Source organism: Zerene cesonia, chromosome 23 (genome assembly GCF_012273895.1).
Source record: "Zerene cesonia ecotype Mississippi chromosome 23, Zerene_cesonia_1.1, whole genome shotgun sequence".
In the NCBI taxonomy this organism is placed as follows: Eukaryota; Metazoa; Arthropoda; class Insecta; order Lepidoptera; family Pieridae; genus Zerene; species Zerene cesonia.
Genome location: NC_052124.1, coordinates 2,804,327 through 2,820,006, shown reverse-complemented (window position 1 = coordinate 2,820,006; position 15,680 = coordinate 2,804,327). Strand labels below are relative to the sequence as shown.

The following is a 15,680-nucleotide window of genomic DNA, read 5'->3' as shown; positions in this document are numbered from 1 at the left end:
CCCTTCAACAGAAACTGTTTGGAACACTAACTGAGTAGAATATATTAAAACTAGCCATCAAGATCGCTTCTGAGTCCGCTCAGAACAATTGCAAAAATGTTGTCAGCATTTTAATGCTGTTTGCCGCCATTAATGCATACGTGCCATCAATGGAGATGGCTCACTGACAACCAGATATTTTGTTGTTTTTGTGTTATAGCGGGAAATAGCGATGGAGAAAATTAGGTTTTGATTTCGCAAACGCGTCACGTTTTGTAATTATATTCGATTCAGGATTAAGTTTATCGGTAGCCCGCTGAATATAAATAATAGATGAGTTCGTTGCTCGAAAAATATCTGTTAGAATTGTAAAAAAATATATCCGAGGGAAATGTATTGTGATTTGTGTCATGTCGTCGTTTTGCATTAATTGGTGGGAACGGTACTTCCCCGCCGTCCGCGCCCCCCGCCCCGCCCCGCGCCGCCCGTTACTCGTTTAAATTACAATACGATATTGTTTCAGATTTTCGCCTCACTCGAATATAAATTTTATGTGAAACTAGCCGGCCAGTCCCGCTTCGGTTGCAGAGTCGCGGAATTAAATCGTTTAACTTAACCAGTTAAGGTAAACTTCCATATTGCCGTCGTATGACATTCTACGCTTCTGATTTCTGCTCTTTTATATGCATCTAATACACATTTTATTGAGCGAATGAATTCAGATTGCTTAATATTGAAATATCAGGACATAAAGATTTCACAGATTTGTGGTACATAATACGTACATTACTTATCGACGTCGGCAGAAAAGTTAAACCAAATCGATAAATGACTCACAAAGATGATTCTTAGCAAAATTTTACCTCAGAAAATGTTCATGAGAAAAGGTCTATTATCATAATAGATAGCATTTTTGGTTATCGTTGTTATTAACGATAACGATAATCGTGCCGAGAGAATGTTCTAATATTTTTTTATATGCTTGTGGTCCATAAATGTATATTTTGTAATGAGCACTTTTATCAGCTGTTGTGCGAACGAAACTCGGGGCTTTCACGATACGCGCCGTATCTCAGTATCCTGTGGGTAGACTCCCCTTTGTTTCGCTCGCGATAGCTGCTTTACGCTGCCGGAAAAAATCCAACTGATAGCGATCGACACGCACAGTAAAAGTGAATCGCCACCGATAATACTTTTGTTACCTCTGAGCATAATTACTTGTTACAAAATTGTCCTTTGAAATACAATTACATTTTTCAATATCCATTTTTCGCTAGCTAACTCCCAGAAATAGAATAAGATTCTGCTATAGTCAGGTGATATCAATTGAGTTATCTCGGCCGACCGTGGGTAGCGTTGAATAAGTATGATTTTCAGGCTTGCACAAAGTTTGATGAGATCCGCAGAATCCAGAAATAGAATCTAGGTATATCGCTAGGTCGGCCGCAACCTGCTCAACCGGCAGGTGTGGTTTACGAGGGGCACATGAGCGCGGGGAGCTCGCCTGCACGGCGCACGGCGCACGGCGCACGCTGCACCGCTCCAAGGTCAGCCGCCGCACGCATGCGCGCTCCCTCCGCCGACCTTAACGCGTACGCCCGCCGTGTTTATGTGTTCCTGCGACCTGCACTCGAAACAATGCCTTCTCTCATAAGGAAATCTCGAAAACATCGATAACCTCTCCCCCTGGTTCTGCTCTCGATCACTCCGCCGTGTTGTACCGCCGGCTCGAGTTAATTTTTAATCTTTAAGTTCACGGTTAAAAGCGTATTGGTATGCGCCTATTTTTAGCGAGATCGACGAAAGTTCGTCTCTCGCTGCGCTGTGATAAACCGCCACGCGTAGGCAGGCCGGACCTGTTCATAGGGATTTGATCTGCGGCAAACATTTTGTATTGTGGATCCTCTGTGTCTGTTGTGTCACTTGGTCTACTTCGTTTTAACTTTTTACAATTTTCTCCTCACACCAAGCGTTTATCTAATATGCGATAAAACGAGCATGCGTGTATTATGTCAATAAAGATAATAATTATTAAATAATTGATCGTTTACGATATTAATATATTTTGCAACAATATCGTCGTAGCGTTAATTTCGTATTTATGAATAACAATGTAACGTTGAATAATGATGTATTGTTGGGCTAATATGCGCCGTTTGTCGTCGTGTGCCGGTGATCGGTGACGGTCGCTATGGCTCATTAGAAAGTTTGCTTTTTCGCACATAAGGAGCGGAGCGCGGGGCCCGGCCCCGGCCCCGGCGGCCGCCCACGTTCGCATCGTCCTCCGCGCCGTTCGATTCGACACAATGTTCCATTCACCTTATTCGCTGAGGTTCAGTGACTCCACCACGTCACCGGCACACGAGCGCTGCCGTTTGATCGGCCACTGCTGGCTGCAGTTAGCATTCAGTGGAAGTGCGCGTGTTCGCCGGCGACCTCGTTCCGGCTGCGGGAGCGCTGGGCCGCGGTTATGTAAAGCGCTGCATGTGGCGAGTGTTGCGCTTGGCCGCGTGCGAGCGGCGGCCGGCGCGGTGCAGCGGGGCGGGGCGCGGGCGGGGGCGCGCGGTGGGACGCGTGGCGCGGGGGAGGGCGCTCCTCCGCCGCGCCGCGCCGCGCCCGGTACTCGCGTCTCACTGACTCCTCGCTGTGGGTCAGTCGTCGAGCGCTGCTTGTCGACGTCAGCCGCGCCCGGCCGACGCTGAGAACGCTCTGGAGTGAAGCGCCGGATCCGCGGTGTGTGGCCTTTCGGGTGTGTATAGGGGACCGCGGGTGCGTTTGCGACGGTCACGATCGCGGCCCGTCAGCTGTGCTCTAAAATAACGCGCGTTATCATCGCGACCTCGGAGGCGAGACGAGATAGCGCGAGGTCGGCGGCACCTGCGCGCCGCCTCACACGTGCGCGTGGTGCAGCCGGCAGCGACATTCGCCAACGAGCTGGCTCGCTCCGCTCTCCTGGCCGCGTCTGCCTCTCGTCTCACTCCACAGGATCGCGACATAGCTTTGTTTCATGACAATATGTAAACCTTTTAGAATTACTTATGAAAGTCAGTCATGAATATAAAATGCTATGTTCTATTATTCCCAAAGTAGCTATAAACAAAACTCCACCGACTGAATTTGTGTGATCAAACATTAATGACGTAGGTATTGTAGCGAAATGAGAGAACGTTAGTAAAGTTAAAAAAAAAAAAACAAATTTATACGATAGCAGCTGAAACGAGTTGATTTAGTTTGCTCTCCTTTGTCGTTTAGAGTTTATCGTCAATTTTCTGATATCAGCTGCTTATCTTCATATAAATATAGCTTCGTGCTACTCGTATGTGAGGTTGTTGTTATGTAAAAAAATGTTGTCGATTTTATCCCAAGCTTATTTCATACGCTACTCTACTATGTAATCCCCTGCACGGTGTTGTCTGACCTTCTTTAACAAGTTTTTAATAGTTCCATGATCACTGAAGCAGCATAGGTTTTTATTGTTTTTATACTACTTTTAGTAGGTCGTCTAAAATATTGTGGGTTCAGTAATATCTCTACATTACTTCTTTTCCACAATGTTTTCTTTATGATGTACGTGTATATTAAACAGTTTTTCTGTTGATGTTCATTAGATTCCTCACAGGTATTTTATCATTTCTGCCATCTGTGTACTACAAACGTGTCAGAATTTATTGGAACCTCTTAGTATCTTTTATGTTCTTCTTCGTAACAAAGTTTCATTGCAACTTTAATATAATTGTCGAGATTTATTTCGGTTTCGGTTTAGTTTCCTTTTATTCGATGCTTTCTGTTCTAATTTGATAATGTTGTTAGTTATATATTGTAGTCTCTTTTGCCTCGAACATTGAATCCATATAATTGAATAGGGTTTGCGCAAATTTTGTTCGCAAAGAATCAACGTAAGATTAGCAATTTATTTTTACTTTTTTTTACGATCAACTATCTATACAACGATCAGTTGGTCTTCTTATAAAATTAAAGTATATCATAAATATAATGATATGATACTCCAATTTGTAGACAAAGGTAACCGCACTTTTTTGTTTATTTTTCTGAACTATGAAATATCAGTCGTTTTATCTAAGTTGTAGAGTCTGTATTGTGAAATAATTCAAATGAGCATTTTAATTTATGCCATTCCAGATTTATCTGAAACACGATGAATTGAAACGGCGATTTCATTGTGGTTTGACGATTTTTTGTTGATCAAACGATTTTAATATTAAAATTCGTAGCAATTAATTTGTATTCGTTAAATCGTAATACGCAATAAGATTTCCGATCGAGGTGATTATATTTATCTCAAAGGTTGTTCCAGAACATTGCGAACCAAACGCTTTTCTAATCGCTGTATGCAATTAATGTAATAATTACGCCATTTCATTGTACTAGTTAATAGTATGTTGCGTTATTTATCTGGAAGATGTTTGGGTTATAGGACATTTAACACAATGGCGTAAAAGTTTGCGATGTCTGACTATTGATTTGATATTAAATTCTATCTAGACACTTTCTTATGACATCCATTTTATAATAGAGACATTAAAATTATGCATTCATCTATGAAACAATGACTACTACTGATGTTGATGAGTTATTGGTTGTTTTTCCTAAGATCAGTTTAATCCTGCTGAAATAAGAGAAACAGTAAAATTATAGTACCAAAAACTTCTATAGTGGGATGGGTTAAGTTCTCTAATGAATTTGCTAAAGGTATCTCAATACTTCAGTCTAATCTATTTTATTTGGTATTCTCAGGTTGAACGCGTCTAAGAATCTGGTCAGCTTTCGGGATGAAATTTTCAATCTTTCAAAAATGGTTCCTATGTTACGCAATCTGTAGGTTACGCAACGTTAGCACGCGTCGTCCTAGAATTAATGACGCTATTTTATGTCGATATCGGACGGTCTTGGTGTCAGGTTGCGGTGTCGTGTGACGATACCGGTGTGTCAAACAAGTGGTGACCGGGGTGGGCAGCGAAAATAGTCGCGGTCATGTAAACCTACGAAATTGATATTTTAATTTTATTGGATACTTTTATTGTCGTAACATACGAAAGCTCTATGACCGTACTTGTAGTTAAAACTAGCGATGCTAGGATAATGATTGTTTTAAATAGTTTCTTCTGTAGTTTGTTTGAAACAAACGGAACATTGTAAACGATTTCATGCCCAGCACAGTGTGGTATTTTTAATCAAAGAGACCAAGATATCAGGAGCACTTACTGATTTTAATATGTAGTTTAGAGACAAAAAGATGTTGATAAGGCAATAACGGCTGTATTATGTACCGTATTTTATTGTTATAAATTCTTTAGATAATATCATAACTTGTATAGAAAACATTTTCAAATCACACGTGTATGCATATATGCGCATTACTCTTTCTTCAAACAATGTTATGTAACACTTCGAAGGTTTCCTCGTTATCGATACAGCTCGTACTTTACGTACCGCTAACGTTTCCAACTACGTTTGAATATGTCGACGATTCGCTTTTACAAGTTTCACACAATCTTGGCTACAGTTCGTTATAAAAATAATCGTTTCTTATTTTAACGTTTTATCTAGAACTAAAGAACATGTTATTTATAATCGGTATCGAAGTATAATTCAAAATCAGCATTTCATATACTTTTATTACAGCTGTTATAAAACATGAGCCAAAGCAGATTAGCTCAGTATAAATTGCAGCTGAATCAGCTGTGACACGTGCTACTTCTTTGTTAGACTATGCAATACGGTCTTCCATTGTACCAGGGCGGCATGATGCTACAGGCGGTGGGGTTTGTGAGCGGGGGGCGCGGGCGGGGCGGGAGGTACACGTGGTCGCAGACGTATCCCCGTGCATACCATGCGTTCCCCCCCGGCCCGCGGCCCCCGCACTTGTTGAGCGCCCTCACTATCCGTGCCACTGGCCTTCGAGCCACACGACAGTGTTATTATAACTACTCGCTCTTCTTTCCCGCATACTTTCCGTCTCTTTCCAACGTACGATTCGAGGCTATCGATTTCTTCATCTCGTATATTATGTTATTGTCCTTTTAATTGATACGTTTCGCAGCTACTAAGTGTTCTCATAAGAAATTCATATCGGTCTCTGAAAATTTTCAGACAATCTATACTAGGCCATCTAGAAAGTTCCATGTCATTTCTTGTTTGTTTTGGATGTTGAAAAGGCTGAGTTATTGAACGCTCCAGTATGGCCTCCGCCAACTCCAGGGCAGATTGACGTCATCGACACCGGGCTTACGCTTGTGAGTCAGGCATTTGGAGTTGTCACACTCCATGCTTTATATAGTTACTTGTTTCTACATGTTTTATTTGAGCACTTAAAGTGTACAAAAGGGAAATTACACCCACCTAGAAATTGTACGTCGTAACTTCATCACTTTGTTTGTTTTAAGGTTACCGTCGAATCAACGACAAAAACTTTATAATTTGCTAATTTCGACAATACCTGTGACAACAATAGATTATCAGTAGGGCTTCTGAAAAAGTTGGACATTTTACGTAAATACATTACAAAGTAAAAACATTACAGGAACAAAAGTTAATTCATTTTCTGATACTTTCGTAAACAATGAGCGATGTTTCAGAGTATTGAAAAATGTAAGATCCACAGATCGTGGTACGATTATTTGCTTGTTTTATTGCTGTGGTATTGAACCGTAGCGTTCAAATTCACATTACTATTTCACTGTTCGGACAATCGTTGATGATAATTGTATTAGAAACGACCAGTGATCAAACGCACCCGCTCAATTTTCTATCGTTAAGGTTTTTACAGCTGAAGTTCCAAAAAAAAATTCCTATGAGAATATTCATATAAGTTAGTGTTTATATAGTGAAATAAGTGAAAATGAGAACAATTAACCAATTAGTGAAAGCAAAAAGGACTTCCAAGAACAGTTAGTAGACTGACTCGTCGTAGAATGGGTATACTTATGGAAAGCTCAGAGGTTAACTCGGTCGGAGGCAACCGTCGAATTGGTGAGCCGGAGCTGTTCAGCGCCATGAGCGCGCCCGGGGAATACTACGAGACTCTACACACCATCGCCATCAACACCAGGGAGACAGAGTTCGGCAGCTACGTGGAGCCGATACCCATCACGCTCAAAGCGTACAAGCACATCCAGGCGCTCCCGCATGCCGCCAACGGCTACGGGTTCCCACAATCCGTCATCACTTCCTTGAATCCTGTTAGCCAGGGCGAGCTCGACCAACCCATGCCGTCGGTTATCATACAGAGCCCCATTAAGGAAGATAGGGCCAAAGTCGCTAGGCCTCCTAAAAAGAAGTGGATTAAAGAGTATTTGGGTAAGTGACACGTAGATAAGATTACTCAACTGACGCGTGTTGTATTACGCTACTTTATCTGAACAGGACTTTAAATAGATATTGCGTTTAATGAATATGTTACACACATGTACAATATGTTGCAGCATCATAAGAACCGATGTAATTATGTATCAAAACACGTACAATTTAGATTACTCGGCGACGATCGTCCGCCGACCTTGCCGTGCCAACCTTGTGTTGTTTTTGCACAATAGTGAGGCTGCGCGCGACTAAATTCGTCAATGAACGGTGCACACAGCCTACTTTGAAATGAATAACAATGTCACTAAGAGGCACATGAATCATAAATATCGCTTAGTTTAATTGCGTCTCATCTGGTCTCTTACCAATGTTTCGAGAAAATTATATATGACAGTCTTGTAATAAGCTAATAGTCGCACATTTTTTATTAAAAAGAAGAGTTTCTCATTACCGTCCTATTTGCTCTGCTCCGGAATATAGAGGTACCTAAAACGGAACCAGTTTGAAGGAGTTCAGGGCTTGAAAAACTTGGTTGAAATTTACACAGTCCCGTATGCAATTATGTTATTACGCAATTTATTGAGAACTTTTAGAAAAAATTATAACAAGTTATAAGGAGGTAATCAACTAAATACTAGTAAAAAGCGTGGTGCTTAGGAAGCCGTATTTTATCTTTAAAATTAAATTTTAACCTATGGAGAACATGGACGTATGTTTACATTATTTTTTTAATAAACTTAAATAACAACAGCGATTTGTAAAACAGAATAGTGTGACTGGCGCCAGAATAAATATTTTTACGGCAGCACATCTGCATGAATTAAAAATATCATGTAAAACCCAAACCTGAAAGTGTGATAGTTTTACGGTAAATTGCCAGCAACAAAATGTGTTGAGTGTTGACGGTGAGCCAGTATGAGAATTTTAATTCAGTGTCATAGGTTGATAAATCAAGAAACAACTATTGTGTTCAAATTTGTTTACAATTGAATGTATTTTTACAATGTATTAATGGTTAGGAAACGTTAGGAGGAAAATAGTGCATATAGATAGAGCTACTACTTGTTATCAAGGTCTTACATGCATCGACAACAGTGAACAATTTACTATTCATCGTGACGTCGGCGCCCTTTGCAGTCACTGTTTTTAAGGTTAGGCTAGGTTATGTCGTTTTGAAACATGTTCTCAGGCGATTGATATAAAGGGAGATCTGACAAGTGGTACTCAAATTTAGCGTTTCATTTAGGGATAGTCAAACTAGAAGAGAACTCATGATAGCAAATTCAAAGTAACTAACTATCATCGTCATAACAGAATAGTTTTCGATCACGGTATTCTGTTTTCCTCGTTTGTATGTATTTATTAGCCAATCAGTGAACGATTGCACAGTGTCATCGGCTACCAGGGCAACAGAATAGTGAGGCGCTCGCAGCGCTAACAAGCCAGCTTACTGTCGCCTGGCAAGGTCGAGGATTTTACTTTTTATACCTACGTGTGCTGCGATCCCTGCACCGTTATAAATTGAAAATTTGTTTAATCTATTTGGCCATACATTGCAAGGGGATATAAAATAAATACATGTATGTTGTTAATACATGTTAATACATACATGCATACAAAAAGCATTCGTTGGATGGCGCACTAACTCCTTTTGAAATTTAAAACCGGTTTCAAAGAGTTAGCTTTGCAGCCTCATCAAATGCTATTACTATATAAATTATTAATGGATTATCTATTCAATTGTTATATAAACATGAAGCAAACTAATTACGTTGCACTAGACGATAATGATCATCACTTAGCCCCGGCATTACTCACATTATACCCCAATTTTTTTTTATTTTTTTTTTTATGTCACAGTCGGCAATGGAGCTGGTGGAACGCCTGATGGTAAGCGCTACCACCGCCCATGAACATTTGGAGAGGCATAGGGTCCATTGCAGACCGATTACCGACTTTAAAATGGGTAGGGATAAAGAAAGGATTGGCGAGAGGAATGAAGGATAGGACTGGGAAAGGTAAGGAAAAGGATATGGGCCTCCGGCCGAATACCCGAAATCAAAACTAATACTCGTATATAACACATAAACCAATGAACTAATATGTCGATCATTGGTGGCACAGACCCTTACTCAACACTTAAACGTAAGATTATCCTGTAACCAAAAAATGGTCGAAAAATAAAAAAGTTTTCTCCTCAAAACTAACCTACAATACCTAAATATTTGTAAGCACACTAGAACAATCGATCGCTCGATATTTTAGCTGTAAAATGTTAATCATCAACCATTACATGATATTTTTATGGAAAGAACTATTCGTTGTCACGTTACAGCAATATAATCGCGTACACAAAGCGATGTCGCCTTGCGCAATGTACAGGTTGGATATTAGTATAGTACTACGCCGATCTACGCAGCAAGCGTAGCGTGAATAAACTTTGACGCACTACAACCAAATACAAAATGCGTAAAAGCGTTACTTTGTAGCTAGCAACTTGCGAACGGTGACGTCATTCAATTTTGTACGTTGACCTGTCAAAACTGACATTTCACGTCTAAACTATAAATATAAGCGTTTATGAACGTTGGTTTTTTGAAAATGGCTGACAGATTTCTAGCTCTACATTTTAAAGATCAGGATCTAAATATTTGTCTATGACAACTTCACCACAATGTAAGGCAATTCATTCAACTCCTCATTACGAGTGTTCAAATTATCGTCTATATAAGGCTTACTGAGAATTAAAAAGATATTTTGTATAAAATTATTTGTGAGTTGACGTTTCGTATCCGTATTGCTATATATAAGCACCTAAACATACCTGGATACTTAAACATTTTGGACCGGTTTGATGGCGACTTCGAAACAAAAAATTTATACTGTAATTAATTTTTTTTCCATGTTTAAATAATTAAAAAATGGCTGTTTCTCGTATAGTTTACTAGTAATAAATCAGTGGAAGGTGGTCAGGGAAAAAATGTGTTTCGTTAAAAAGCTATATGTATTTTGCAAGTAATAAATCTTTAACTGCGTTTTATTTATAATTTTTATCTGGTAACAATATCGTTAGTCTACAATAAAACTTAAAATAATTAATCGCATATGTTCCAAAATCTATTTGTGCATTCTGCAAGTGGTATTCACATTTACTTTGCATATTTAAATAAGCAATTTGCTTAAAAAAGAGAGTACGATAAATGTGTTCAATAATATTGCATAACATCACACACACGTAGGCCCCTCTCAGCTTATAAAACGACTTGCGTAACTGACTCGTGCCTAAGCAGGATTCAAATAGTTCGCGTTATTAAATACCCTATAACTGACTTCGAAAAAGTAGGAAGTTTTATCTCACTTTCCACGTGTCAAACTGTAAAATTAATGCACGAATGTATTTTATATGATATACTTATTATTTGCTTGCTAATATTATCGTCGGGCTCATGAATACACACACGTGTACAGTTGGGTAATTATTATTACAAACTAACGTTCCCCCGCGGTTTTGCCCTCGTGATCAAAGGAATTCCCTTGGAAATGAGATGTTTCTAGCCTCTTACCTCTTACCTCGACGTGAAAGAAGGACAAACACACAAACACTCTTGCGCATTTATGACGTTAGTAAGGTTTATTTAGGTTATGCTTCTCCTCCTTCTGGAATTATGACTCTTATTTTAAGCTTTACTAATTTTACCTAGATACAATAACATGATTCCCATAGATTAGTATGTGATGCTTCCACCATTATTTTTATCAAGAAGTACTCAATAGGCTTTTATTTTACTTATTTTATTTATAAGTGTGCTGTATGGGCGAATTACAAACCGTACGTAAGACTACACGTGCAGAGGCGCGACCCGAAATATAGGACGCGGGTCGCGAATCGCGAGGTTGTTGACATCGCGATAGTGAGCTACTGTGATCGCGATTCTTTTGCTGTACGCTTATTGCGCACTGATTGATCGTGCCACGGACGACGTAATTCATGTCTGATAAGCGATAAGTGCTCTTTAATGTGTTATGTTAAATAAGCAATTTATAGATTTAAATGGATCACTAATCGTTCGAACGTGTAGTATTGGCAATCGAGGCGGCAGACGTAAATAGAGCAGTAGAAATCAGCAGGTGGTGGATCAGTATCGCGGTCGGGTGTTTCCGGCGGGCCGAGACGTCACGTGGCGGTGCCGAGCATGCGGCCTTCCCCCCACCCCCCCTTCCCCAGCTGCCCTCACACCTCTCCCCCGCGTGTCCGTCCCCCCGCGTCCCGCAGTCGCCGCCCGACCACATCGTGCGGTCACCTTCCACGCTACTTAGTACAAACAATTCACTACAAACTGAACAATGAAGAATTACAAACGCACTAAAGTACTACACAGCAAAGCATTACCTATATAGAAATATGAAGTCTGAATATGAATGTTTACGCGTTCTGGTGCCGGCCTTGTGGGGTTGGACACTGGCCACTGGGTGTCGGAGTGTAAAACGTATAGTAAAAGACGAAAAAGAAATCTTGTTTCCTTACTACGATAAGATTGTTCGTTTAGAAGCACCTTTCGCAGTTGAATCATTACGATCAAGTTGATGGCGTTATTATACCTGGATGATGATGAAATGGCTGGGATATGATACATTTGGTTCGCGATAACACTACGCTAAACACTCTACATAAGAGTCCAATGACATTCAAATGTAAGAGGTTTACTTGAAGCGGTCCTAAAATATAAACAAGATGGTAAACTTTATAAAATGTATGTATAAAGAAAATAATAACGCGACACCCATTTTTGTACAGGAAATCTGACTAACACAAATTATAATAAATTGTAGAATGTAATAAAAGAACAAATTAGCTATTGCTTCCTATCAGTTGGGATGTTTCTAGAAGGTTATCGAGTTGTTTAACTTAAATTGTTTTAGTTGTTATAGTTTGCCTTTCCACAAATGGGATGTCGTTTGCCTGGGTTGAATCATAATAATATAAATGTGTTACTCGCTTAGGTCGCTTAGGTTTACATAACGTGTTTAGAATTGGTCTCTGTTTTTACCCGCGTCGCTAATTGACTCACAGCTTGTAGCTAAATCTAAACCTGTATTCATTGTACATACATTACTTCACTGTTATACACTTGCAGTGCGTGGTTCGCGAGGGAGATACATAATATACACGTGCCTCTTTCGCACAGTTTGTTTCCCTTTGCGGGCGAAAGAAACGCCGCGCCGCCATGCGCATTTGTACCAGGCTCACATGATAAGCAGGAGCCTTTTTATAACTTCATAGAGCCTAGAGCCGATAATTCTTTTGTTAATTTTTAGATTTAATAAATAATAATATTCTATTCGCCGAGGACAAATTAACCAAAACGGACATTAATATGGTTGTTATTCGCATGCCAATTAAAAAAGCTATTTTTTCAAGTTAACCGCTTCCTCAATTAGAGAAATTGTGTGATTACATTCTGTGTAATTATTTTTATCTGTTCATGAAGATTTTATAAGAATGCCTTAGCACAAATAAAAGTTACTTAAATTATTAGGCGTCTATCGGCTCAGTTGCGTCGTAATAAACAAAATTGTAGAAGCATTTTCTTTATCTGATTATCCTTACGGGTACTCGTGCGTGAACGTACTTCAAGGTAGCAGTATTTCAAAAGCACCCCATGGAGCGGAGTGACGCAAGTTAAAATAAAATGTGATTTTCCCTGGCAGTGACTGTCAACTGCCGATAACTTGCATAAGCACCCCGCCTTTTATGTTACCTTAGTACTGCTTGTGACATTTTGTTGAAAATTTCTTTTCTTTGTTTTCCTATGTTGGGAGTTGGGACTTTTGTACGATTTTCAGTTGTTTATGAATTTGTGAAACACTGTTCGTCTTTTGGCTTAATTTCACTTTCTGGACAACAGAATTTATATTATATCCAATTTTTATTCGGATCCCATTAAACAAAATTCCATATTTTCTGTAAACATGTAACGGATTTGTCATCAATCTATCAATAATAAAATGTAGAAGAGATTAAGTATTCTTTCAGATTTTATAATATTTATATTTAAACGTCTTTGAACAATTTAAAGAATAAATAAGTCAGTTGTTATTTTTGTAAATAGGAATAAATGGAATTATGAGCTACTCTTTGTATACTTTGGATGGGCTTATCACGCAACCTAATCCTACAGTTGATGTCATCAAAATGAATAATTTATACAGATCACGAAATTCATCATTCTTTGAATTTAAATGTTTACAATATTCACTTAGGTTCTTACACACCCGAATATAAAATAATTTTCCTTAGTTCAGTGTGGCTTATTATTTGTATTGTGTTTCAGTAGACTTACTTAAGTTTATTAGACCTCACCCGTCTTTCATGGTATGTTTATTTTGTAGATCGATCCAAACAACCGTCAAGGGAATTTTGGCTTCGGATTAATATGGTCTAATTAAAGAATATAATAATTGGGTACGATTTGAGCGTAAAGAGTTGCATGGCATTATCTTTTAATACATCGAATAGTTTACACGCGAGTGGCAAAATAAATATTGAGACACCAAATTGAATTATGAAACTTTGTGCCCGGGATCGTCAGAAACGTGTAAATAATTCAATGATCGAGCGCAAAGTCAAGATGTTTGTCAAAGTCGAGAGTTCAGCAGCCTCAGCCTCCGGGACTTGGCCACTGCTTAACTGATTCTAATTTACGCAAAGGCTCGCACCGGTCAATACCGCCTCGTCTTTATGCTCTCCTATTGTTATACGTATCCTGTTATTTTATTCATGGGTTTAGAAATTATAAAACTGTAGGCAGTTAGTTAGTTCACCTTTTATTATTGTTTTTTAAATTGATAATATTATTTTGTATTCAATATGCTCCTCGGTAGGTTTACGTATGTGCATCAGTATACGTATTAAGGAGTAAAATTTATAAATTCAACTTAATTCTGGAAAAGAAACAAGTGTGAAGTTTTTTTGCAACTCTTAATTACACCATAAAATGAACAATAAATACAAATTCCTTATGAAAACGTCATATTATTTTAATTTGAATTAAAATAAAATGGAAGCTTTGAAAAACGAAAAAACATTAAGATATTCTTAGAGTAGTTGCAGTTAATACTAGTCACAAGTGAAAGGGATTTTGTCAATGAATTACCTATTATCGGGTATACGTAACATTGTACACAAAAGTGGACCTTGAATACGTGTTACAATAATTACTGTGTAATTTAATACTTTACTGTGTATTTAATAGATGTTATTATACATATAATACTTCGCCTTGAATCACTCAATCTATAACTTAGAGAAAATATAATCATTTTATTTTGCTGGAAACTTTCATTCATCTCCTTACACTAACACCCTATATGTTTAAAAAAAAACCACCAAAAGCCGTTGCGTAGTTTAAAAGATTTAAGCATACATAGAGACAGGGACAGAAAAAGCGACTTTTTTATACTATTTTGACATTAAAACGCAAAGCTCGAGGTCTTGCAGTTGTTATCAAATATATAGAGTCGTATTGTAGTTTTCCATTTCCTTATTTATTAATTTATTTTTTTAAGAATTTGACGCCATAGGTTTGCTGCGCAATGCAAGCTGTGGACGCATGGAACAACTATTACGCATTCACAGTCAATGAACTCTATCTACATTTCGCTTGTTTGTACAAATCGTACAGAATAACATTAGCTCTCGTTGCAGGCGCCAGCGGCTCTCAAAATATTCATAATGATCGTACGGCGCGGTATAGTACATAATATGGACCGGTTTTTTTCTTGTATCGTGACTAGCAGCTGATTTTCGGCGTGGTAACAAACGTCAAACTCCTCATGACCGGGCTGACGTCACCTGGTTACGCCCTCCCGCCATCTCTTTTTGGCACGGGCGTGGATCGTGCACCTATCTCTCTCCGTTCGGTACTCAGCTGCTACGTAAGGTTAGGCAATTGTAGACTTGAGCACACTGTGTTACGATTCAATATTGTGTGAACGAATCCAACTCGTATAATCGCTACGCCCACATTCATGAGGAGCTTTTCACGTCGAGCGAGCTCTTCGAATATCATGCTCGCCTGGTACTTTACCGCCACGAATCGCTGCCGTCGACGAACCGTTTGACATGGCCCGTCCAACCTACGATTAAAAAAAATTAAGGAATGAGCATTTGCGCTTAGATAATCCGATATTGTAATCGCATTAGAGGCATTGTGTCTGATGTTGCGATTTTTTTACAGAGGAGGAACCTAAATCGCCGGTGTCGGTGCGGGTGAGCGAGGTGTCGGTGGCGCGCAGCAACGGCGTGGTGAGGCTGCCGTCGCCGCCGCCGGCCGCGCCCCCCGCGCCCCCCGTGCCGCCCGCTACACCCGCGCCCGCGCCCC

At 39.3% G+C, this 15,680-nt stretch overlaps 1 protein-coding gene across 1 annotated transcript in view; it reads left to right on the top strand.

The window, feature by feature from the left end:
• Positions 1 to 2,347: 2,347 nt before the first annotated feature.
• The window catches only part of LOC119836308 (max-binding protein MNT-like), a 24,726-nt gene continuing 11,393 nt past the window's right edge, over positions 2,348 to 15,680 (top strand). The window contains exons 1-3 of the mRNA XM_038361605.1: positions 2,348 to 2,728; positions 6,757 to 7,296; positions 15,537 to 15,665. Coding sequence (XP_038217533.1) covers positions 6,912 to 7,296; positions 15,537 to 15,665 — 514 coding nt within the window. The 5' untranslated portion in view covers positions 2,348 to 2,728; positions 6,757 to 6,911. The remainder of the gene's footprint in view (positions 2,729 to 6,756; positions 7,297 to 15,536; positions 15,666 to 15,680) is intronic.